This window comes from Chelonoidis abingdonii, chromosome 2 (genome assembly GCF_003597395.2).
Source record: "Chelonoidis abingdonii isolate Lonesome George chromosome 2, CheloAbing_2.0, whole genome shotgun sequence".
NCBI lineage: Eukaryota > Metazoa > Chordata > Testudines > Testudinidae > Chelonoidis > Chelonoidis abingdonii.
In genome coordinates, this window is record NC_133770.1 from 299370727 (window position 1) to 299397185 (window position 26459).

At 46.1% G+C, this 26459-nt stretch overlaps 2 protein-coding genes across 7 annotated transcripts in view; one reads left to right on the forward strand and one right to left on the reverse strand.

Moving 5' to 3' along the window:
- EEF1D (eukaryotic translation elongation factor 1 delta) overlaps window positions 1–18271 on the reverse strand; it is a 37646-nt gene extending 19375 nt beyond the window's left edge. Inside the window, exons 1-4 of one of the 6 annotated variants that reach the window (XM_032781879.2) lie at window positions 16463–16489; window positions 16296–16347; window positions 2888–3011; window positions 739–810 (exon numbers count right to left, since the gene is read on the reverse strand). In XM_032781879.2, coding sequence (XP_032637770.1) covers window positions 739–810; window positions 2888–3011; window positions 16296–16321 — 222 coding nt within the window. In that variant the 5' untranslated portion in view covers window positions 16322–16347; window positions 16463–16489. Of the gene's footprint in view, window positions 1–738; window positions 811–2887; window positions 3012–6963; window positions 8253–16295; window positions 16348–16462; window positions 16490–18187 lie in introns of those variants that run through there. The other 5 variants (XM_032781881.2, XM_032781882.2, XM_032781877.2 and 2 more) reach the window with 5 other exon arrangements.
- On the forward strand, window positions 16503–25499 carry TIGD5 (tigger transposable element derived 5). Its single transcript, XM_075062039.1, is given in 10 exon segments — window positions 16503–16564; window positions 18529–18629; window positions 18632–18733; window positions 18736–18758; window positions 18761–18818; window positions 18821–18862; window positions 18865–18963; window positions 18966–19118; window positions 19121–19177; window positions 19180–25499. Coding segments are annotated over 10 exon segments (2520 nt in total). The 3' UTR covers window positions 21003–25499.
- Window positions 25500–26459: the final 960 nt, after the last annotated feature.

Consider the following 26459-nt stretch of genomic DNA (forward strand, 5'->3'; position numbering starts at 1 on the left):
CTATCCCTCCTACCTGCGATAAGTCAGCACAACACCTCTTAATACGGGATCTAAATTCCGTTCTGAACAATCATCGTGATTAAAACAGCCAGCTTTGTGACAAACTGATTATGTAGCAGCAGCAGCAAAAAATGCTCCAGTAGGGGATACTAGCAATCTATTATAGTAGTGTTCAGAGTTAAAACTAGTAGCCCAGCTGAGTACCCTAGAAACAGTAGATGGAAGATGCCATTTCTTTGCACATACCCTAACAAAGCCAACAGGAAAGAGAAGGTGGTAGTTCAGTGTACTCCAGTATACAAACATGCCCCTGCGGACAGATGCATGCTGTCCCTATGCTGCTCAGCAGGGGTATTTTAACTATGGTTAAATTGGTTACATTAGTTAAAAGATCATAGGAACCAACTCAAACATTCCACTGGGAGAAAAGTAAGAAATGCATAGCTCTTTGAAGGCACCACTGAATTTTAGCCCCAGTGCAATTTGCCTGTAATTTCAAAGCCATTGTGCCAAGGTAAGCAGTTACACAGCATGCATTTCTGGTAACAGAGGGTGTTCTTGATGAAACGGAGCTAGTCTGGTGGTACACAGCACTGCACACCTTGTCAATCTCCTCTAACTTAAAATAAGAAGCCACACAATCTATGGAATCAGTCATACTGGAGGAAATCTGTGAGATGCGCCATAGCTAAAAATGGACTGCAGGTAGCCAGCTGGTGAGAGAGCTTGGGTACTCACTCCGGCCAGCGATTTCTGGATATTCTCCCTGGCTCTGGCAATGTCGCGTAGGATCGTGCTGGCTCCGTTCTCCTGCAAACAGCGCAGAAAGAACCAAGATGTTTTGTAAAATGAGACATGAGAAATTGCTGTGGGCAGCTAAGAGGGGGAAGATTGGATTCTTTTAGCAATGATTAAATGAGTATTGGAGGCAGCGTTTCAAGAAGCATCAGCTGGAGGCATGGAGTGCAATGACTGCAGCTTATATTGGTCACGTCATGCTACGCCTCCAGAACAGTGTCCAGTTGCAGAGTTTCTCCCCACTCTGGTCTCCTGACAGGCTGGCATAGCCATCACTCAGGCAGGTTATCAGGATCACTTTAGTGCGCTTTAGTGGAGCTCTAGCTAGGCAGCTAATTTCCTTAAAAGATTATGTGTGAATTTCATGCTGGTGAGAAGTGGCAAGAGTCCTGCAGACTAAAATTTTTTATTCAAAAAGTGGGTGTGGTCCAGGCTGTGGCAGCGCTAGCTTTTCCACATTTATGTGCCACATCCCCAAACGGGAGGGTCCACCTCCTGGGGCGAGAGTTCAGTTTCCAGGGTCCAGGTACTCCTTGGCTCTCTGAGACTACCAACAAGGGCACCAATTATAGCTGTAGTTTCTGTGACACAGACTCCTGTCCACTGGAAACTGGACTGAGCACCAAAACTCATTTCACACTGGGCACCAATCAGCCCCAAATAATCCCACACTAGCATGGTACTTCCAAATTTGATGCAAATTAAAAAAAAAGTTTACTGAATTCTCCTAAACCTTACTGGAAGGGAGTGTTGTAACAAACAACTCTAAGAGTTTCAGTCAATTGGGTTTCAGGCCACTTCTGGAAGGTAAAATTACCTTCTTCACTGAAAGTTCTGTGTGTCATGTGATTTTCTAATTATTCCCCTTTCTACTACACAGAACACAGCTGTGCTTTAGAATCTGCTTTAGTGTTTTACTTACAACTTCCCAGTTTTGTAGACCTACTGTAGGAACATCTGGCCTTCAAATAAATGCTGTACAGAGCTTTGTGCTACCGCTATGGTGGCATAGCCAGCAGAAATTAGGCAGAACATGACTAGAAGCTACTAAAGCATCGACCTTTGTTTAAAAGCTTGGGCCTGCCACTTGCAAAACAGCCATTTAAGATTTCAAGCCACTTTCTATGGAATTAAATGCATATGCAGTTAACCATCCTTTACATTTTAGGATGGGAGCATCACTGCTCCCAACAATCTTACTCCAGTTGTGGGGGTGCAGATACCTCAGGAATGCAAGTGTGAGCCACCCTGAGAACTTTATGCTGAATCTGAAGTTTGTTTTCCCTGCTCTTCCCTCACCATAGCCACCACTGCTCTGGTGCAGACAAGTAATATCTACAGCATTCCCTGCGGCCTCCTGGGGAAGCCAGAAAGGGAATGTGGGTCACAATCTTTCTTGAGTGTTAGCACCACTATGCTCCCGTCATGGACTCCATCTCCAGGATGTGCCTGGCAAAAAAAAGCAGCTTGGACACTCCTGAACACTGGCTCCCTGGAAAAACAGGAAATTGCTAGATATCGTAATGGCTCACATAGGTCAGTCCTTAGCATAACTTCCCACCCTCCCATATTACCTCAACATTTGTTCAGATCTTGTGAATGGGATATAAAATTGCTCACTCATAGGTCACAGACCCTATTTGTGGCCCTGCCACAGGTAGGGCACAAGTAACCTGAAGGATTAAGAAAAGACCAATTGTTGTAAACTATAACCCAGGTTTTCCCCCCATTTCTATTTCACCCCATCCACACAGTTGTACCTCTTTTGTACACAGGCAAATCAGAGTCAGATACACCCTATATTTTAAACTACAGCCTGTGGAACACTGGAGGGGTTTGAAGCAATTATTTGTGGTCCACAGAACAAAACATTTTGAAAACCAAACAGGGAATTTGGTGACAGGACCTGAGCCTCCAAGAAAGGATCTCTTACAAATTGGTCTCCAGAATAGGAGAATTACTAACAGACCTTAACAAATACATACAGGTAGGAAGGCGTCATTCTTTCACCTGCTATCAGTACTGGGAGCTCCTTAGACTCTAGCACTCTGCAAAAACTACTTCCTTACTACTTGACGATATGCATTACCTGTTGGCATGAAGGACTGGCAACTGGCCCATTCATCTGTTCATAGTATCTCTTCTCAGCATCGTCATACTTGAATTTATCAAACCAGATCTTCTCATGCATAAGGAAATCAGCTGCCATTTTTCTGCAAATAGGAAGAGACAATATCAGCACCTAGGAATATTTAAGGTTAGCTGCTTGTATCAGGTTCATCAGCAAGAGCACTTATTTCCCTCCTCCCTCCCCCACAGAAATGCATTGCAGCTTTCTGCCCTTTATCTTCCTTCTCCTCTGGTGAAAAGCTTTAAGTAAATGGGATCCTATTAAGAAAGCAGGGCATTCTAATCATCCATCCACCAGTCTGCCTGATCTGACCTGCATTTAGCAACACAGCATAAAGTGGGGGCTGTACATGTTGGACAGCCTGCACCTTCCCCTGTGTAAATGCCAGCTCCACCAAGATACATAGATCAAAATGTCAGACACTAAAAAATCCACACAAGTCAATTAATACAATGGTTTAAAAAAATGGACAGAATCACAGCTGTTTTGGCTCATGTACAGAGACTTTTTTTTAAAATATGCCAAATCAACCTTAGTAACCAATAGACTAAACTCCTTACCATAGCTTTTAGCACAACACAGAGTGGAGGACACGGTGTTTTAGTCACATTACAACTATGTTAGGAAGCAGTGTTCAAACAGTAATGGGGAGCAAGTTGAGCACACAGTTCTGTTGCATATTATCAAAGATTTCAGCCCTGCCCACACCTGAATCAGAACTGTGCTGCTCCAACCCAGCTATCTTTACCTCTGGGGGAATTCTGCACCACTGCGCAATGCAGAATTTTGCAGAAATTAACACTGTGCACACAGAATTGCTATTCGACCACAGAAATGAGTTGCAGTGCTGCTAGTCACCACTAGGGACCACTGGACTCAGCAGGGCCCAGCTTGCACACAGAAAACACTACTGGGGGAGGGAGCTAGAGGGTTCCTGGCAGCTGCAGTTCCCAGCATACTCTGAGGGAAGGAGAGGGTGGCGCCCAGGAAACTCCATGCAAGCCTGAGATCAAGCATCAGGCTGTTTCTCCCTTTGTATCCCTGGGTTTTGGCAGGGGAGGGGGATGGGTGTCTGGGCAACAGGGGGGAGGGGCCTGCAGCTGAGGTTATGGATATCTGCCTCCCCCCGCCCCCCCCCCCCACTGGGTTCTGAGTGTGTGTGGTGGGGGAAGGGAGCAGAGAAACAGGAACTGGGCTGTCATAGGGATTTCTTTAACTCTACTCCTGGGGGAATTTTTGTGAGTGTCCAGATTGTTATAAATATGCTTGCTGACAGGTATTTTGATATAAATTACCAAAATAATTGAAATTGGCCTGATTATGTACAGAGTTATTTTGACAAATAAAATTCGTAGAATTTTAAAATATTGTGCACAGAATTTTTTCATTTTTTGGCACAGAATGCACCCAGGAGTAGATTATCTTACATGGTTAATCTAACGCAGTTTGGACACTCTAGATGGGCAAGGCATCACTGAGCGTGCTGCAGAACGAGATTACCTAGTCCTCCTGGATAACTCCATAATAGTATGTGGCATGACAGACAAAAACAAAAAACAAAACAAAACGGAGGTACTAGAAGAGCGTCTCCTTTCAAATCAAGAACCACCAAAAAGTATTTCAGAAGATGGCATACGGAGGGGTGGAAGATGGACCTGCACAGGTGTATTTTCAGAAGACCCTGTAGTCATTTAGAAATTAAACTGCTACACCATTGGGGAGAGATCCTTTCCATTGTGCTTTGTGTTAGTCAGAAATCACAAGATTCCAACCCACGTGGGGAGGATAAGGAGGATGTTCTAAAATGCACAGGGGTTCTAAAATGGCTATGAAAGTAGGCCAACCTACTACTTTGTATGTGGTAACAATGAATTCAGAGGCAAAGAGGCTAACTTAACATGGGCATGCAGTTAAACAGCTTCCAAAGGCTATTTAACTTCATGGTATATGGGGATGGGGCTATTACAAGAACCTAACATGGAGGACATACACTTATTTCAAAGCAAGGGCACAGTACAGGAGCCTAGGACAAAAGGTCAGTTTGAGGGGGTAAGAACAGACAAGACAGGAGCATCTCAATGAAGTAACAGCAATTACAAGGCCCTGTTGTGAGAAGTGTAAGCAGGAACATAGCAACTAAGGAATATCAGATTATGTAAAGGGCATTTAAAGATCTTTTAGGAAAAGTTTACACCTCTCAAACACTCTAAGACGAGGACCATAACTTCAAGAATCAGCCTAGACCTTTGTAAGCCCTACAAATCCTCCAAAAACAACACCTCCAGATCTCAACACTGGTTAACTAAGTAATGCTTTCTACTGTAAGGTTGTAAAAACATCTCAGTATCAACACCAACCCATTCAGAAAGGCAGAGAAGGATCAAGAGAGACTGCTAAAAAAAAATCTCCAAATTCTGTAACTCATTCCTAATGTTCACATCATTCTTACAAGAGACTGCCAGAAATGCTGTCCATATACACAAGGCTACATGCAGCCGGTTTACCACACACAATCCTAATTATGCACAGGCCATATCAAATCACACTCTACATTTTGTACTGATGCAATCGTCATTTCATGGGGAGAGTGTGGGGTACAGATTCTTCTTACTCCATCTGGCAACAGAGAATCCTATTCAAACTCAAGGGATCACAAGTGTCTCCTCAAAGGGAGGAGAAAGGAAGACCTATTTATTCTCTGTGCAATTTATTTATTGCTGGGCTATAAAACAGCACTTAAGTACTGGCCTTTAAACAAATCCACTGAAGAGCTACAGCTCACAAGGTAATGTGGCCTCTGAACGGTAGAAAAGTGTTGGGTTCAGCAAGTAGAATGCAATTATGTAAAATCAAAATACAAACTGCATTGTTTCATGTACAGTGGAACAAAAATGCTGTTCTGTACTCACCCAAGACAGGCTGCTTTCAAATATTTCCAGCCTTTAAACAAAATTAGACTGTTTTAATTAGACTAATCGCAGGGCCAATAACTATGGATCTTTTCTACATTTTAAAAATGCATCTCCCTTCCCAGCTCCAATGTTTGTTCATTGGATTTGTTATAATCTAGTTCACCTTCCCTTACATGTCCCATCTTCCCTTAAAACACCCACTTTTAGACAAAATGGTTTATCAGATTACCTTCCCTCAATTGTTCAGAGGAATCACCTGCGGTCTCCAGATTAAAACTTTGGGCCTATTTTACAAGAAAAATGGCATCTTTCATCCTGAAGGATCCCAAAGCTCCTCCAAAAACTGAACATATACAGTGACACAAAAAAGCATCCATTTCTCAGGGGAAGCCAGTGGAAAACCTACATACAGCAACCTCTAGCGAAATTTTGGTCAAAGCCACCGGAACAAATTCCTTCTCTTGTGAAGAATGCAATGGGATCTTTAATACTAATGCACTGCACACACAGTACCCATTCTAAAGGTTTAGTCCCCAAAAAAGCTACACCTGCCTAAAACTCAATTTAGGAACCTCAGAATGATGAGGGGCTAAGTGGTCAGTACCACCCCCAGAGCAATGCTTAGACAATACGGTCATCTCCTCCACCTTTCTGCTGGTGAAGCACTGGGATTAAAGGCTCTGTGCAAGAAATGGGTGGCCTGAGCACAAGACTGGGAATCAGAACTCCCAAATCGAGAGTTCTAACCACTCCTTTGACTTCAGTTCTCTGTGATCTCGAGCAAATTATCGAACTTGTCTGGCTCCGGCAATAAAATGACAATAACTTAACTACCGACCTCCTAGGGGTGTTTGAGGATTAATTACAACTCATCAGTGTAACAGTGAGCTACCTTAAAAAAGAGGGCCCTCTTCAAAAACCCTGCTGGTAAAGTGAAGCCTGATTAAGGTTAAACAGGACCTTTGGCTCAACGACTGGAGGTTATACCTATAGCGCCAGTGTTGCGTTTGGCACTACAGACACACAGGGAGCTTGCCTTCTACATATGCCAATTATTTCAGTTCAATCCTGAACCATCAATTTTCCGAGTTTGAGTGTTACCCCAGAATAAGCTTTTCCTACTTAGTTTCTGATGAGGGCACGCTTGCGGCATGAGAAGCAGGTCGAGATGGTTTTGCTAGTGAGAGTTCTGGAACCCTTGAATTATCTTGTCTGCTTGACATTTTCAGGGCCTCAGATGCATAGTATCGTGATTCAGCGCTGTCGTATGTGGGTTTACTAAGCCACAAATGCTCACTGTCCTTGTGCAGGAAATACCAGGTAGGCGGAGGGTGCTCAGAATCTTTAGAAAAGGAAGGGTTAGTGGTGAACTCCACATGTCGGGAATTCATTCGTTTCCCGGGACTGCGGCCCTTCTTGTCCTTTCGGCTGCTCTTCAAGGCTTCTGGACGGCTTCGCTCTTGTGGTCTCACTTTCCCTGGAGGATGCCCATCAGTCATGTTCTCGTAGAAGCATTTCTCAGCATCATCATAAATAGGTTTCTCCAGCCACACTCCCGAAATCAGTGCCTGCAAGCTCAATATCTGAGGCTTGCCATTTATTGTCTGGCATGCAGGACTGGGCAAACTGGTAACAAAAGAGGCACCAGAACGAACCACCAGATCTGTTGACACGCATGGTGTATCAGGGGTTGCAGGAGTAGACAGAGCTGTTATATACCCTTCATCTGGAGTTCTCTGATCAACATCACCATAGTCACTGTTCCCTCGTACCGATGGAAGATCTAGAAAGTGTGGATGAACAAAAGATTGAGACCTTTCTACAAACACCTTCTCTGCCTCATCAAAGTTGAACTTGTTGACCCAGACATCCTGGATGACATGGTGACAAGCAATCAGACTGGCATGGGTGCAGTGCAAGGCTGCTTGGTTCTTCCTTGGCTTATGAACACCTGGGACAGCTTCTTCTGACCAGGACACTAATGCTGGCTGCTCAGCAGCCAGTTCAGTCTCAGGGGCTTTCTGGGTCAGGTCATCTGCAAGTTTCTTTCTGAACATGTTTTCAGCATGATCAAAGAAAGGTTTGTCAAACCACACGCCATCAGCTAATAAACCAGTCAGGACGAAATCTACCTTGGAGACCAAACTCTTGGTTTTTGGAGAGCGTTTCCTTTTCTTTTGCTTCTTCCCATTTCTCATTCTTTTCATGTCTTTCAATTCGCCCTTGACAGGATCATCGTGGCAAACACTGTTCATTGCCTCCACCTCTTGGCACTTTTCAGTGGCTGAGGCTGCCAACGTGGCTTCTCTTTCATAGTGGAGCCTCTCCGCTTCATCATACTGGTGCTTGTCCAACCAGACCTTTTCTAGTGGGTACAGGAGCTTCCTTGTCCTCATCTTCCAAAGAGTGGCAGCATTAAAAGATAAGCACAATAATGTAGTTGCAACATAACTAAACAAGCCAATGGCATACATTAGATTTGAGCCATTTCTTAAGCACTGCAAAGTTTATATAAAAACCCACCACTCAGTCATGATTAATATACTAAGAAATGGGCTTTGGGCATTTAATGCTTTGGGCATTTAATTCAATTTCCATTTCATTGTTTACACATTTCAGTGAGAAGGAATTAAGTTGTCTATATGTTTAATCCAAGTTCAAATTTGATCTATTTCTCTGTAAAGCCCCTTTTTAATTAAGTTCTCTACGTCCACGTTCACATTTGGTCTGCTTAGATCTGTATTAAGTCCTCAGAAACTAAAGCCACAGGGCTCTACACGCAGGTTACATTTTACACAGTAAGGCACACTTGTCAGTCATGTAGGCCAAACTTGAATCCTTTTCAAAGTTTTATGGTGTAGTGGAGGGATTTTCCAAATCACCACCCGATAAGCACCACCAGTGTGCTAACTAGATACTCTGAAACCGGTATTTTCGGAAAACTTGCTTTTTTAAAAAAAGATTCCCTACTCATGAAGATCTCTTTGTACTGCCAATATAGAACATGCTGTATTGTACTTGACTGCTATAAAACCAACAGAGGAGCAAAGGAAATTCCCAGAGCTGCACAAAGTTAGCTGAGATAGAGTAAGGTTATGTGTTAGTAATGGGCTCCCGGCTTTCTTGGAAACCATGAATCTCTCAAATATATATTGAGCCAACAAACTTTGACACTCACTAGATTTCAGTTAAAAATCAATTACTGCCAAATGAAAAGGCCAAGAGTTTTTAAGAGCGTGTCTCAGGGTTCATATATATTAACCTTCATTATATGTGACAAGCTTATTTTAAACACAGCAATTTTAGAAAGATATGCCTATAACTTTAAGCTAGATTTTGTTAAATGCTATTGTTTCACATTTAAATCAACTGAAATATCCCACGCAAAGGAAGTGGCATAAATGCTGCATTTGTTTGGCATGAAAGTCTTGTGCTTTTAACTATTGTTTATAACCTACTATGAAGTCAAATTTAGCTTCCAGGATATCAAAATAATCAAACATGATATTGGAGAGATTTTCCTAACTGCAGGATTTACAGCAGTGCTCAGAAATCCAGGTAAAGTTTAGCTACCAAATTTCAAGATAGTAAATTAGTAAAAGAGTAAGTGTGTTGAATTATGCACAAATCCAATTTAAAATTAAGTAGCTGAAAAGTCAGTCCCCTCTTTGCTCACCTGCCAGTCTCAGTTTCAAGATTCTATTTCACTCTGCAATAGGTGATCAAATCAGAAACATTTCAAACTGAACATTTTCCAACATTCCATTAGGTGCAGATGACGATAACAGTTGGAAAAAAAAACCAGAATTCCTATTTCAGGACTCGGCAGACAAGTAAAGGGGAAACTATTTTCAAATTTAAGTGCCTTTGCCATTTTAGACTTACACTTATTATTTTGAGGATTTTTACATTGATATTAAAAAATCTAACACCTAAATACAGTATTAAAATCACAATTTCTAAGGGGAACCTATTTTATTTTTGCTTAAAAATAAAAATCGATACTTTTCATCCGGTAGAGAAGACAATGAACAAGTCTTGTCCAATTGAAACGAACAATATACTTCTCTTGATTAAAAATATCAAAACTGGAAACCCTGAAAGTCAGGCTGATTTCATAAAAATAGTTTAACTGGATGCTCTACCCTATGGACATTAACAAAACACATCTTACTACAGTAAGCCACCGGTTTCAAAGATATAGAGAATTAATCCTACTTATTACTTTCGAAGTCAAAGGATCCCATTAAGTGGGTGGCAATGTGTGGATAAAGCAGCAACTCTATGATCTGGCCCTCAGGATAAACCATGCTGTCACATCTTCCTTGGCATTGTGACCAAGCAGGCAATGATGACATCAGATTATAGGTCAAAGTCAGAACATATGCTAGTTGCATAAAAATGACTAAAATGTTAATCAGGTGCACACAGTACTCTAGAATGCAAAGATGACCATGTTACATGCTTTCACTGTAAAAGCATGGTAGCTCCACACTTATTTTAGCATCAGATTTTCGATTTAGAAATATTTTACATGCTAACCTTTGTACTCAGAAAAAAGGAGCAGTCTCCACCCCACAAGACAAATATTGAATAGCAATACCTACTACAAGAAATCTTTTAAAGGGAACGGGGTGTTTGACTATTTACACCAAGGAACTGTTTTGCACAGGAGCTTCCAATGTATCTGCAGAAAAGTAGTAACATCCTCCACAGAGGAAGAAATCATCTGAATTGTGGTTATTGGGCAGTAGGTGGAAAAGGAAAAGGGAAAGGGATGATGATACTGAAAAAGATTCGGACTGAAGAAGGAATAGGATTAGGACTTTTCACAACCAGTGATTGCTTAAAACAGGTGTTGTTCAAAATTAAACTACAATCTTGCAAGAGTTGTATAATTTTATTATACTGTTTATCTAGTTTTGACTATCTGAAGTGTACAGAATGTGAAAGTGCAGGGAAAGTGCATGCTTAGATCAGCATTTGACTAAGATGGATAGGACAGTTAGGTCTATAAACTTGAACTTTTAAGGTACTGACTGCAACAGCTCAATAAGGACACTGAAATGGGAGCTTCGGGGTATTGTGAATGCACAAGGTGTTTTAGATTAACGGGAGGTGGGTGCTCATTGGATTTGGGTTCTCTTAAATCATACCAAGAACAAAATATAGCATGGAAGTGAACAGATAAAGCCTTCCATTTAAAAAGTCACATATGATTGTATCAGGTGAATCTGTGGCAGGAAAGTGCTTGCTCTGCATCTAAAGGTCAGCTTCTGGTTACAATTCTCAACTACTTCAGAGAAGAGGGGAATATAGTCTTGGCTTTTAATATTCTGCTATTACATGTTTAACATTTAGTCTGCATTACTACACACCTCTACCCCAATATAACGCCATCCTCGGGAGACAAAAAATCTCACCGCATTATAAGTGAGATGTTATATCAAACTTGCTTTGGCCCGCCCCATTCTTTTTTCCCTGACTGCGCCCTCCAGAGACCCCCGTCCCTAATCACCCCCAGGACCTCACCCCCTACTCAACCCCTCTGTCCCAACTGCTCCAATCCCTATCCACCCCTCCCCGCCCCCTGACAGGCACAACAGGAAGCGGAGCAGCCAGCCCCAGCCCACGCCACTCCCCAACCTCCGACCTGCAGCAGGAAGTGGAGCAGCCCAGCCCCAGTTCCCAGCCGTGGTGCTCCACTTCCTGCCAGGCAGGTGAGTGCGGGACCTTTCCCCAGCCACCCCCCAGCGACACGGCTGGGGCAAGGAAAGTGGAGCAGGCTGGGGCTGCATCGCTCCGCTTCCCGCCAGAGATGAGAGTAGAGAGGTTGGGGAAAAGGACGCCCTCCATACTCAACTGCAGCGGGAAGCGGAGTGCTGCAGCTGGGAGCTGGTGGAGTGGAGCAGGCTGGGGCCAGGCTGCTCTGCTTCCGACGCTGCTGGTGAGTGCAAGGGGGGGGCAGGAACCCTTCCTTCAAGCCCCCTCTCCCAAGTGACACAGCTGGGGCTGGGGCAAGGGAAGCAGAGCAGGCTGCTCCCAGCCCCCCGCTAATCCCCTGGGCCACTCTGACTGCGAGGCCACCAAAAGTGTCCTTCCACAGCTCCTGACCCCAGACCCTGAGGGCAGGCAAGGAGGAAGAGCCCCTGACCGCCGCCGAGACCCTCTGCACCTTATCGAACCCCTCGGCCGTGGCCTGGCCCGGCACCCTTAACACGCTGCTCAGAGCAGCGTGTCAGAGCTTCACCGCCTTGTATGTAAACCCACCTTATATCGAGTCACGTTATATCGAGGTAGAGGTGTATAATTCAAGTCGGACATAAGAAGGCAACTGTATAGCAGATGAAACGGGACGTTACTTAATCCAGTTTAACGTAATTAGTGATAGTTTCTTGCAACTCCTCAAATGACTTCTTTGATTAATCAATGAATAGCAGTCATGGTGATGTGCATATATGGGGGTACATGTGCATTATGTATTTAATAAGGGTACTTAGGACACCATTATTATTGCAGGATTTGTGTGTTCTCATGTAAAATCAGATGAGAGATCTTCTCCAAAGAGCTGAAACCAGAATAAATGGTAAATTCCTATAAGTATACTGTCATTTCTATTAGAAGACAGAAAACTTAAATTGACAGTGACCTGTTTATAACCAAGGTGAACAAAATCCTAGCACCAATACATGCAATCCAGTGATTTTCTTGAAAAAAAGAAAGCAGAAGTGACAAGATATTGACCTGTAAGTACTTACTTTTTTAGTTCCTATGACAGCATTAAGAAATAAAGTTAGGAAAAGTGAGAAAGTTTTATTTCTAGAGATGCAGAACCAGTGAGAGCACAGTAAACGAGTTGTATAGCAGGTAGGATATTACTTGTATAAAATGTTTTAGCTTTCAAAAGAAATTAGAAACAACACAGATTACTGCGAAGTTGTGGCTGCTTAATACTAGTGAGTCTAAAACTAACTAAATAGAACTATGTACATATACATCTAAAACCCAACTGTATTTATTTTAAACTACTGTATCCAGCACTAAAAATACAATTAGATTACATACACACTGGAGTTGTTACCTCAGTGAACTTGATAGGGATCAGCCTTGGGTAAACTACAAATGTTTGAGTATCCAGAATAGCCTTTAGAGCTGTTAACTAGCTAGAGCTAACTGGCAGTTAACCCAATTAAAAAATAAAAAAAAGGACAAGCCTGTAGCAGAAGTTTGTTAAAAGATTATACAAGAATTTCTGGAAGAAATCCGGTCCCAAGAATTTAACAGGTCTCCTTTTTAGTCAAGAGACAGAAAATATACATATTTCTATGTCTGTTAAACATGATGTTTTAAAAGTTAATTCCTTCAAACACTCAGCCTGTGGGCCACATGCAGCCTTCTTAAGATATTTATCAGCATGATCAACTCAGCAGAAATCAAGCTTTTATTTATTTTTTACATATAAAAATGCCAGCGTGAAGAAAATCTTCCAAATGGGAACTGCATGCAACCAGTTAAGAGCCTAAAAACATCCTGAAACAGCTCTGAGACATGGCCAGTTCCCCTTTACCTCAATGGAGTGTTAATTCTTAAACCCAATTATGGCTACAGCTGCACTACAGAGTTTACCACTACTGTAAGCTATCTAACTGCCCTAAGCCCACAAGAGAGAATTCTCCCATCAGCACAGTGCTGTCCACACTGGTGCTTATGTCAGTGTAACTTACGTGGTTTATTCACACCCCAGGTGACATAAATTATGCCAGTTATGCTGTAGAATAGACACAGCCTATGACATTTAAAAAAAAATCAGATTTTTAAATAAGTGTACAATTGCCAATGTAATTTGCACAACTATACATATAGGACAGTTTCATATGTAAATACCTGATTTAACAAAAATACCACATCTACATTAGGGAAAGTATTTTAACAAGTTAAAACTCTAGTGTAGACAAAACCATTATTGCTTTAATGTGTGTCAGCTTCTGGAGGTAACCGAGTAGCCAAGGCAACTCAGAACAGCATTGGTAGATGCTTTGTAACAACTCTGCCAAGGGCAATTCATTTCACTTTCATGAGCACTAAGCTTTACACTAAAAATAATCTTACTGTGCTTTATGAATAATCTCTGCAACAATTTCTATTTCTGAGTACGTCAACAGTAGAAATCAGAGAAGCAAAGAATCTTATTCTATACTTAAATGCAAAGTACAGTAACTTCTCATTTAACATTGTCCCGCTTAATGTTGTTTCAATGTTACGTCCCTGCTCAGTTAGGAAACATGCTCGTTTAAAGCTGTGCAATGCTCCCTTATAATGTCATTTGGCTGCCTGCTTGTAAGATTCTGTGGAAGAGCAGCAACTTTACAAGAGAGTATTGCCCAAGTTCCACTTCTCCTCCTCCTCCTCCTCCCTCCCAGCGCTTCCCCCACTGCTACACAGCTGTTTGGTGGCACTTAGGACTTTCTGGGAGGGAGGGAGGAGGAGCAGCAGCAGGGACGCACCACATCTGCCAGCAGGGAAGCGCTGGGAGGGAGGGGCAGGAACAGGCCTGGAGTGGAGTGGGGACAGGAAGAGGCGGGCCTGGAACATTCCTGGCAAAGTCCAAGCCTGTTCTTCTCCAGGGAAGCTGCCGCTGCTGCAGCAAAGGTGCTTCCTAGTGTTCCTGCCTGCAGTGGGCTGTGCCTGTGTGGGATAAGCCAGGGGCACTTCCCAACCATAGTATATAATACCTTTTCTCTGCCCCTCAAAAATTTCCTTGGAACCTAATCCCCTGCATTTACATTAAATCTTATGGGAAAATTGGATTCATTTAACATTGTTTCACTTAAAGTTGCATTTTTCAGGAACATAACTACAACATTAAGTGAGGAGTTCCTGTACAATCACCTTTAGCCTTTATCATGCTCCCTAAATTGAATATGGTTATTAGGTTCTTATGCATTTAATTCATTGAAACTATTCTAGGAACCACTAGTATTATGTACAAAATGTTTCTATGATCATAAAAATATGTGCGCAGACTAGACAAGAAAGTGCAACAATGTGTGCTCTTGCTGCGCTGGTTAGATACTGGCCTCTGTATTATCCATGCCACTGAAACGTAACAGGTAGCAACTTAAATGGTGGCACAAAGCGTACCAGCTATTTGTAAGACTCAAAACATCAAAAAGGCAATGGTATTTGTGTTGATTAATACATAGTTATCAACCTCCCTCACCCAATGTAAAGTTACACAGGACAATGCAGTGAAAACTTCCCATAACCAACATACAAGCAACGTTAACAACCATCTAAAAGCCCTCTGAGTTTCAACAGTTTCTAAGTGAAAATGCATAGTTGCTCAGCTTCTTTTTCAGTTTCTGCTTATTATCACTTCTTGGCTGTCACAAGCTAAAATAAGTCTGTCACATTGGCTTTCCAATGAAACAGGGGAATGTGTAGTTAAAAATGTGATGAAAACATTTATATCAATATTTCTTAAAACCCAAAATAAGATTTGAGCTTAAGCTTTTTACCTGTATTATTTTAAGACTGTGTTCTTTTTCTTTTTTAAATGAAGGGAACACTTTTTTCCACAGCAGCTGTTTCTGAAGGGAAATGTCAGCTGCTTTTCAAAATCCACAATCTTAAACAGTGCAAGATTACCAATGAGTTCACTGTATCTCCCTACAGTAGAGCCCATCAATAATGAAATAGAAGACAGGGAGAGGGGGGCATGATGACATGTACCCAGAACCACCTGAGACACTGTTTTTGCCCCATCAGGCATTGGGATCTCCACCCAGAATCCCAATGGGTAGTGGAGACTGTAGGATAGCTACTCACAGCTACCCACAGTGCAACACTCCGGAAGTTAACGCTAGCCTCAGTACTGTAGACACAGTCCACTGACTTAATGCACTTAGAGCATTTTGTGTGGGGAGACACACAATCGACTGTATAAAAACGATTTCTAAAAAAATGACTTCTATAAATTCAACCTAATTTCGTAGTGTAGACATACCCCTAGACAAAGCCAACAGGGATTATGTAGAGAGTATTCTCACACTATCTCATGTGTCACATCCATCCCCCAACAGAATCTATTGAAAGCTAATCCCAGCAACAGCAAGGAAAAAAGTCAACTACAGGTGAAAACACAGAGTGGAAAGAGAAATTTGGTAATTAGCTCAATCATGTGCACATTAGCAAGAATCAGTTTAGTTAAGCATTTGATCTCACTAATGAAATTACCAATCCAGCTACCTGCAGTACTTTTTGTGGGGAGATTGAAGAGTGTTTCAGGACATAAATGAGCAAAAGGATTGTCAGTCAGCCAACAAAATGACAGTTGGGACCTCCCAACTATGATTCCTTGAAACCTTGACATCCGCCCCCAGGTGATTAGCAACCAATAATCAGCACCTAAAGTCACTCAGCTAACAGGTGGAGAAAAGCAAGTCTGGAGATACCTGTCACTGGAAAAGGCAGGCTCCATTTCCTCCTCCAGACAAGTGTGTAGTACTGCAGAAAATCAGTTGGGAAAGGATAAGAAATACGTTAGTAAGAAAAAAATATATCAACTAGTATCAGAAAATGAACAGAATATCAAGTGGAGGAGGAGAGGAGAAAAGTATACCTGTAAAGGAAAGGAGCAAAGCCAGACAGAAGAAAACAATATGTACCTGAAAAGAAAAGTAGAAGTGAGCAAGGAGGCACATATGGTGCATAACCAGAGAAGGTAATAAGGAACATCTGGCCAAGCCAAGCAACTCAATGGTATTTCTCCCATCTGTAACAGGATAGACTTTTTAATCCACTCAATTCCAAAATTTCAGGGAATGTTCTAGGCATCAATGGGCAGAACCCTATTGATTTTGGTGCAAATCAGAAAGCCAGAAGGGAGTAGAGGGAACACATACAACTCCCTGCATTTAGTTAGCAGAACCTGCAGTTTTAACCACATCTGTAATTATCTATAGATGTACAAGCCGGTTGATAGCAGCCATGGGGCGAGGGGGGCGCGAATGTCAGGAATCCCTGAAAGAGGAGGAATTGGAGGATGAAACACAAGGAGTTTATGCAAGGAATGGAAAATGAAAGGAGGCCCTTATGGGTGCAATGCACTCAGATTACAGATACAACAAACCATGCAAGACTCTAGGTAATAACTATGGTTATGACCAGAATAAATCAGGATTAAACAGAGAATATGGAGTGAGATTGCTAACCAGCAACAGAAAGTGCAAGAACAGCAGCATAATCCTGTGAGGCTCAGGACAGCCTGCTGTTACAGAGCTAAAAGGAGGTTGGGGATGATCAGCAACTTGCTGGATCAGGCCCTTTCTTAGGGAGTGCTCAAGGATACTCCATGACAGATGGGCAAAGCAGCAGGGAGCTGAAGTACCTACATAAGATGACCCATCAGATTTTCCCTGACTTTGATTTTTCAGCGGAAAGAGCCTCACGTGCCAGCAGAAGTTACCAGATTGAGAGGTGCTGAAAAGTGAGTCAGCACCAGAGTTCACACCCCCCTCACCTCTGGGCTGCTGGCACACAAGACAGAGCTCCCTGGTTGTGAGGGGAGCACTAGACAAACAGGCCGATGCTCACGGTGAGGGTGCAGGGGGATGGGGAGGATTCTTTGGAGGACCCTCCTATAATCTTTCCTGGGACCACCTGCATCCACCACTGAGGGCTCAGCCGTGAGGGAAGCGTGTGGCGAGAGGGAAGGAGTTTTGGGAGGCTCACCTATGATCCCCCCAGGACTTTGCTCACAGCACAGTCATGGGGGTGCAGGGTGGGGGGGAGGATTCTTCTGAGCGACAGAGTCCCTGCTGCCACTCGCTATCATCCCCCTCCGCCACAGCAGGGCTCCCTGGCTATGAGGGGAGCATACAATAAGCAGGATGGTGGACACGGGCAGGCATTGGGGCAAGCTCAGAGACACAGAATCCCTGCCCCCGCCACCAGAAGCACCTACCCACAGCAGAGCTCCTGGCCTGTGACAGACGCGGCGGCTGCTCATGGGGTGGACAGGACCCTTGGGGGCACAGAGGGATGCAGATGAAGCCCCCTCCCGCCATAGGCCACCCGTCCAAACCACCAACAGGGGAGGTCCCTGCCCCGCCCCCCAGCACCCACGGGGGAGGTCCCTGCCCCGCCCCCCCCGGCCACCAGCACCCACGGGGGAGGTCCCTGCCTGTGAGGGGAGCACGAGGCTGCTCACGGTGGGGGCGGGGAGGCTGCCGGGGAACCCGCCACAGCCCCATGGCCCATCCCCCTCCCGCGCGGTGCCGCCCCCTGGCCCGGCCGTGACTCCAGGCCTCTCCACGCCCGCCCGGCCCCGGCGGGGGCTCCGTACTCACGCGGCGGGCGCGCAGTTCTACTCGGCCTCAGTCAGCAGAAAGGAGGGCGCGCTGGCCGCGCGGGGGATTCTGGGTCGCGGCGCCGACCAACTGTGGCAGGAGGGAGGGGGAGCCATCTGGCGGCGGCGGCGCTGTGGGGGCTACGCAGAGTAGGCGCGGGAGTGGAACAGTCCGAGTGAGGAGTGGATCTGTGCTGTGAGGGGAATGGCCGGTTCTGTGGAAGTACATCCCCTGCTGCGGCGGGAAACGGAAAGGGGCGAGGGATTGGACACCCCCTGTTGCGACAATGCAACATTCCGGCGAGGGTGCCGGTTATAGGAATTACTGCTTACCACAGGTGGAAGAGTCCAAGGGAAGGGGGGAGGACAGGACGTTCCACTTGGGGGGGGGGAAAGCAGCGAAGCGCATGCGCCGCAGGCCCGCCCTATCGGCTCTCAGGGCCAGAGAGGAGACAAAAGACCTTGGCTCCCCGCCCCCAGCCCGGCTATAACGCGCCCCCCCCCCCCGCGGGCACCTCTGTCTCCCCGAGACTGTGCAGGCCCGGCGGGTTTATGGCTGCCAGCGGCCCCGGCCCAGCGCCGGGCCCCGCCATGGATCTAGCTGCGGCTCGGGCCGGGGAGCGCGCTGAGCGCCGCAGGCAGCCTCCCGCATGGCCTGCGGGCAGGACGCGCTGCTCCCCCGGCCACCGGGGACCCCCCGGCGCTGGGCCTGCGGAGCCGCCGGGCGGAGGCGCTCCCGGACGGGACAGGCTCCAGGCGGCCCCGGGGGCGACCGGCAGCAGCAGCAGGGCCTCGCCGGAGCTGGAGGAGCCGAGCCGCCGGGAGCCTCCGGTGGAGCCGGGCGGACGGAGCCCCCTGGAGCTGGAGGAGCTGGGCAGCAGGGAGCCGTCCCCGGTGTGCCTGGAGCTGGGCGAGCCCGGGGCGGCGGCGGTTGCCGGCGGGGCGAGAGGGCCCCCGGGCGGGGCCCCGGGGGGCTGTCGATGAAGATGGCTTCCGCCGCGCCTACTCCATCAAGGACAAGCTGCAGGCCATCGAGCGGGTGAAGAAGGGCGAGCGGCAGGCCTCGGTGTGCCGGGACTTCGGGGTGCCCGGCGGCACGCTGCGCGGCTGGCTCAAGGACGAGCACAAGCTGCGCTGGTTCCTGGACCAGCTGGGCGGCGAGGTGGGCACCCAGCGCAAGAAGATGCGCCTGGCCAATGAGGAGGAGATCGACCGGGCCGTCTACACCTGGTTCCTCACCTTGCGGCAGCACGGGGTGCCGCTCTCCGGGCCCATCATCCAAGCCCAAGCCGAGGCCTTCGCCCGCCAGATCTATGGGCCCGAGTGCACCTTCAAAGCCAGCCATGGCTGGTTCTGGCGCTGGCAGAAACGGCACGGCATCTCCAGCCAGCGCATCTATGGCGAAGGAGGTGGAGGGGGGGACCCCGCCGCTCCAGGGACCCCACCACTCAAGGCTGAGCTGGAGCCTGGGGCCCCCTCTTCCACCTTTCCGGACCCTTCCTTGCTTCTGCCCCCGCCGCTGCCTCCTCCAGCCGCTGCGGCTCCGTCGGATGGGGGAGGCTACGGGGATGAGCAGATCTACAACGCCAATGTAACCGGACTCTACTGGAAGCTGCTGCCGGGCCAGGCTGGGGAGCTGTGGGCCCATTCCCCCCAGCTGCAGGCTCCCCCCCGTCGGAGGCTGGTGGTGAAGGAATGCGTCACTGTGCTGCTGGCTGCCAACCTGACTGGCTCGCACAAGCTGAAACCGCTGGTGGTTGGGGGGCTCCCAGACCCACCCAGTCTCCGGCACCACAACCAGGACAAGTTCCCGGCCTGCTACCGCTACAGCCCAGAGGCCCGGCTCGGACCTTCCCTTCTCCGGGCCTGGTTCTTTGAAGACTTTGTGCCAGGAGTCAAGCGTTATCTGCGCCGCAGCTGCCTCCAGCAGAAGGCGGTGCTGCTTCTCAGCAGCCCCCCGCCGCGCGCCGGTGCTGGCCCAGAGGAGCCACCCCAGCTGCAGACCCCAGATGGCTCCATCCGAGCCCTCTTCCTGTCCAAGGCTGCGGCAGGGGGCAGCTTAGCTGGAGGGGGAGGCCGTATCCCCGCCCCGCTGGAGCAAGGCGTGGTGTCCGCCTTCAAGCAGCTCTACAAGCGGGAGCTGCTGCGATTGGCCGTGTCCTGCGTGGCCAGTGGGGGAGGTGGCTCCACTGGGGGGTCCAGCCCAGCCGGTGGTGGGAGTGGCCCCCTGGACTTTGTGCGCTCTTTCCTACTCAAGGACATGCTGTACCTCACTGGCCTCTCCTGGGACCTCATCCCTGCTGGTTCCATCGAAAAGTGCTGGCTGCTTGGGCTGCGTGCTGCTTTTGAGCCCCAGCCTGGGGAAGAGGAACAGGGGGAACCACTGGGTGGGGATGGAGGCGGTGGGGACAGCAAGGTCTTCAGTGATCTCACCCATCTGGCTGCCCTGGCTTATAAACGCCTAGCACCCGAGGAGGTGGCTGACTGGCTGCACCTGGATGATACAGCACCAGGCATGGGGGGGGAGGATGGGGAAGAGGATGGTGGGGATGATGGACCTGGAGGCTGTGGTGGGGATGAGGATGAGGAGGCAGCAGGGGTGGATGCAGGTGGTGGTGGGGGCAGTGGAGTGGAGGAGGGAGGGGATCCCCCACTGCCCACGGCCCGGGAAGCCATCAGGGGCTTGGAGACAGCACTACGCTGGCTGGAGAGCCAGGATCCCCGGCAGGTGGGACCACTCAAGTTGGTGCAGCTCCGCTCCCTCATTAGTATGGCCCAGCGGCTGCACCAAGGGGGTAGCTCAGACTCATAAGGGGTGTGAGGGGTTCTGGAGCTGGTCAGCCACCTACTGCTGCACCTTTGGGGGTGTAGCCCCACCAGACTCCCATGGGATGGATGGGGACTAACGCCACTCTGCAATGGGACTGACAATGGGGGACCCAACCCCCCCACCCATCATTGCTAGGGAGTGGAGTCTAATACCTCGTGGGGCTCAGATGTCCCTCCCCATGGGGCTACCCCCTTGTCACTGAGGGGTAAGCCTACTTCCTAGGGCTAATAAGGGGGGATAACCCACCATCAAATGCCATCACTTGAGGGCTATTCCTCACTCTGAACATCATTGGGAGGTGCTATTCCCTACTCATGGAACGTAGGGGGATAATTCCCAGCAACATCACTGGAGGGCTAATCCTTACCCCTGACATCAGCAGATCCCCCAACCCATGGGGCAGAGGCAGGGGGACCAATCTGTATCCAGTGTCACTGCAGGGAAGGGGCTTATCGCCATTCTCCTGTGATTGAGGGGAAACTAACCAACATCCCTGAGAAGGGCTGAGGTGGGGGACTGGACATCGGTGGGACAGAGAAGGCACGCTGCCCCCTAGCTTGACTGAGAGGAGGGGATTCTCCCTCACAGGAGTGGGACTAATGAAGATGGTGGAGCTGTGAGATGGTCAGCAGTAAGAATCCTGCTGTGAAGGGAAGGGGGCATGCATGGCTATACACGCCAAGAGAGGCTCTTCCTTCTCAGGTTGTAAAGAGGAAAACAAATGCTGGGCAGGGAACGAAGCTAAACGAATAGCTTGGCTGCAGTCTCCCACGCAAAGTTCTGTGGAGGTGAATCCAGGGGGAAGCAGCAGCCTCGCTGTCCAGACCCAAATCATCAATGGACTGTAGCTGCTACCAGCTGTAAACTGTCAGCCACGTGCTTGGGTATCTTTTTGTAAGAACTAATGTTACACTTTGGCGGGGGCTGGTCATTCATACCCTTCCCATTTGCTAACTGGTTGCTTGTTAAACTAGGGTGGGTTTAAAACTGGGGTGGGTTTTACATGCACTGGATTAGAACCGGTACGCTCTGGGCTGGGGGTACTCTTAATAAGCTACAGGCCACCCTGAGAGCTGGAGAGCTAATGTAACCTCCATGGCTACTTCATGTGCACAAGGGATGCTATAGCTCTTAAACCATGGATACTTCAGACTCTTTAAAAATTAAAATACAGTTTTTTGCAATCTTATAGCAAAACAGTTAAGCCTGGTGGCTAGGAAGAGAATGAAATTCCCTTCAGCGGTGGGACATTCTGCAGGCAGCAGATTCTTGGTTTTGCCTCTATAGAGGCTGTTATAGTGAGGCAGCTTGTAACATGTCCTGTAGCTGGAGCGAGGCAGGAATTGGAGGGGCCCACAACATGTATATTGAAAAATAGAGGCATGAGATTCTAATTGGAATCTTGGCCTGGTTTTAAAAAAAAATACTTTTAGTCTGGCTAGTTAGCAAAAATAAAAAATAGTTAGTTGAACAGTCCTGCATTGTGGCAGGTGGGGATGGATACTTAGCCATCTTTTTCCATCTCATAACTTCAGAGTCTATGAAGATCTAATCAATTTCTGTTCCACTTGTGGGGAGTGGGGGTTGGTAAATCATCCCCTTAGCAGGATGTATAGTGAAGCAAAATAGATTTTAATGTGACTTGTTGTCTTCAAATGATGTGGCAATTAAGCTTTTGATTTAACCCTTGAAATTGCATCAACTGTACATGAGTCTCCTAAATTTGTTTCAATAGGCAAAGTCATCCAGTTACCTGTATTAAAAAAAAAAACACTGGCTGCTCTGAAAAAGAATCTCTTGAATTGTAGTTCAACTCTTGCTTCTGAGCCCATGAACTAATACTGAGACTTGTTTACAAAATAAAATCTCATAGCTTGAGACCAAGAAGAATGAATAAATTGATACCGTTGCTTTATAATCCTGTTTTTCTCCATTAGGATAATCAGCTGTGAATAGTGTCCTTTAAAACTGGAATTCCAGCTTCTGCTTTGGAGTAGCTTTATTAGGGACAGGTGAAGACTGCCTGTTAGCAAATGAAAGACAGTTAGTTTTTGTCTCTCTGTTGTTTCCTAAATTATCTCAAAACTGACAGCAGGGTTCATGTTACAAGAAAACTGTCTTTTCAAAAATATAAAGGTAAATTCCACTACAGTAATGTTAAACACTTAACCATATGCACTTTTTAAAAAGATCTATCTTTATTTTTGCTGTTCAATTTGCACTGTCTTCAGAGCCAGCATATGAAAATCTAATCAATTTCAGTTTTCTCACTGTCACATACAAGCATATGGCAGTGTTTGAGTTGTGTACACTATGGGAAAGTTTTAAGTTACATAATTACACTGATTTACTTTAATTATTTAAAAATCATTTCTATTATGTTTTGTAATTTATTTTAACAAAACTTAAGTTTTCACCCTAAGCTACCTATATCACTTGAAAATAGGTCAGCAATTTGTACATTTCTGAAAGATACCCTTTAGTCAAACACTAGTCTGGCTCAATACAGAGGTCATGTGGTGAAATGATATGGCCTGTCTTGTACTGGAGGTCAGACTAGGTGATCTAATAGTCCCTTTTTGGCCTAAAATGTCTATGAATCTCTATGAAGATTTAAAATGTCACTCTTTGAAGGAGAGCTGGAACAGTGATTTCTCATGTGGAGCTTCATATGTCACTTAGGGATGGGGGAAGGATCCCACTAAAGCCTAAAAATTATGAACCAACTACAACTTCTGGTTCCAAAGGACTAGACTGTTAGGAAGATGGAAGGACATGAAGGACTTGAGTCAAGTTGTTGACCCTGTGGCAGGCTAGCTAATCTTTACAGTTACTAATTTCCTTTATTTTTGAAATTAGTGTGGCTGGTAAGTGAAAAGTGACTACACAAATGGCCTTGATGGGATCCATGTTTGTCTTTCAGCAACTCCAGATAAAATGTATGGTACCCAATTGTCAAGTAAAAGACGTATTTTATAAGTACCAGTGCCATAGACTCTCTCAGGATCTGAAAGTCAAGCAGGGTTCTTGCTTGCTTTGCATCATCACAAGGAATAAAGATTCCAGAGCTGGAATTTATTTGGCAAGTCTGTTGATGATGCATGTGACAGAGTAGATGCCAGCTCTCATGAGCTGCTTTATATGTATATGGGTAAGGTGTAAGAACGTTTATCGGAAAAGTGATCTGTTAAAGGATGAGCCATTAACTACAAAAATCAGGGAGTAAACACGGCAAAAAAGTAAGTAGTACCTGGTTAAAAATTGGAACAGATTTCCTTAAATCAGTAAAGATTTAACTTCAGTTTTTATAAACATTTTGCTAAAAGCTTGTTTTAAAAGTATTCCCCCTCAATCTGATGAGTGTCATTAAGGGAACCAGGAAAAGATTTAGGAAAATCCAGTGAATGCTTGGGGCTCAAATAGACTGTTTCAAAGAATGAAACTGATTTCCTTTGTTTCCACTAGGGCAAATGGAAAGGCCCCACCATAAAATTTTTAGTTGGTGTGAGCAAAGTGTAGCTCAGAGCTTGGCAAGATGGAATATTACATGCTGGTATATGTAGTCTCTGGGTTGAGCCTCTTAAAAATGACAGTGGCTGTAAAATGTTCTTTTTATGTAACTTAGGTTCATCCCTCAGCCTACCAGCATGCTGCCAGTGTTAGTCCCAGTTGTGCAAAGTTTGGATAGCACTGGGACATATCTGTATGGAAACTAGGGGGTAACTAAAGCAGCAAGCTGAAAGGTGAAACAACCACCAGAGGAGCAGCGAAATCCACTGGAGGAGAAGATTCAAGAAGTTAGGAGTAATCAACGGTGCCATGGCTTTCAGAGGCTTAGGATGATGGGGATGAAGTAAAAGTGTTGTGATTTTGGTCTGGAAGAGAGCTCTGTCTCACTGGTGTGTAAAGGGTGGAAGCCAGATGGAAAGTCAAGGGTCAAATTGGAACGTGATGTCAGATCTTAGTAAAGAAATCTGGACGATCCCATGTGAGAGGGGCAGGAGAGAGTCAGAAGTAGCAAAATGAGCTGGGGCTACAGGTGTGATGGAGGAGAAATGAAAAAGCTGGTAGATATGAAGAGAGTAAATGTGTAGTGGAGGAAATCCGCAGTGTCATGTGACTTACCCCAGAGATGATTAATACCACCCGAACAAGAGTGGAGACAATGGGTGTATTGGCTTTTTTAGCTGCCAGGTGGCTCAGAGGAGACCTGAGAAGATGCTGTCCCTGCCCCAGAGATCCAACAATCTAATATTTGCTGACATGAATGAAGGTGACAAAGGGGTGATGAAGTCAGGGAGGTACAAGCTATACCATCACACCGATAAGCCATGTATGTATGTTCACAATTAGAGAGTATAGAAAAATGATTTGGAGCTCATTTAGCATGTTGGTGAAGTCATGTAATTTCTAGATAGGCAACAATCAGGAAACTTTCTACTGTTTTTAAGAAACATAAATAAATAGTGGTAAACTTCAGGCCTTGTATGTTTCAGCTGGGAACCTGCTTGTTTTGAAATCCTTGGGGGTGAGGCTTGTCTTTGAGTCGCCAGCTGTGCTTTGCAGTACTAGCTGCTGTAAAAGACTCTTCCCTGCAGCCCCATTCCCACCCAACCCCCTGAAAAAAAAACCCAGTATGGCCGACTGTAGCAATCTCATTCTGACGTGTACCTTTTCTGCCATTCCCAGCAGAGTCTATCAGTTACTGCTTCCAGTCCTGGTCTTTCAGAATTCATAAAGCCATCAGTCCAGTGAAAGGTGTTTTTTTCAAAAATTTTGTTATACTGAGGGAGAGCTGGTGAGCTGCACAGAAACAACACTTCATAAATCCATGATGACCCTCCTTGTCTTCTCTCTCACCCACTTGCATACACAAATATCCTGGCATATTTCAGTGTGTCACCTTTTGGGAATCACTGCTTGGGCTGCTTTGGGCCTAAGTGTCTGCTCTTCTGTGCTGATGCTTCCAAGGAGCTGCTGCCCCTGAAACAGGGGTTAGGGTCTGTATCTCCCAGGTGCGCTTTCGTCTCCCAGCATGAAAAAAAATCTTTGTATTGTGCATGGGGGGGGAGAGAGTGAGAAGAGAGGAAAAAGAGATGGTATTCTCCCCACATTACTCCCACAATTCCAGAGTACTTGGCTGTTTCTGTTAGGATGATCAGCAGCAAAATAGTTAATTATACAGATTAAATCACTGGAGGGGACATGTGAATGTTCACACCTGTTTTTTTTAATATGTTGATAACCTTGCAGCTGCATGCATCAATTTTTTTTAACTTGTGCTGCTTCTCCACTCTTAAGTGTGGTTGCCATCTCGACATTGGCACGATGAGTCATAGATTCCAAAGCCAGAAGGGACCATGGTGATCATCCCCTGACCTCCTGTACGTCACAGGCCAGAGAACTCCCTCAGAATAATTCCTAGAGCAGAGCTTTTAG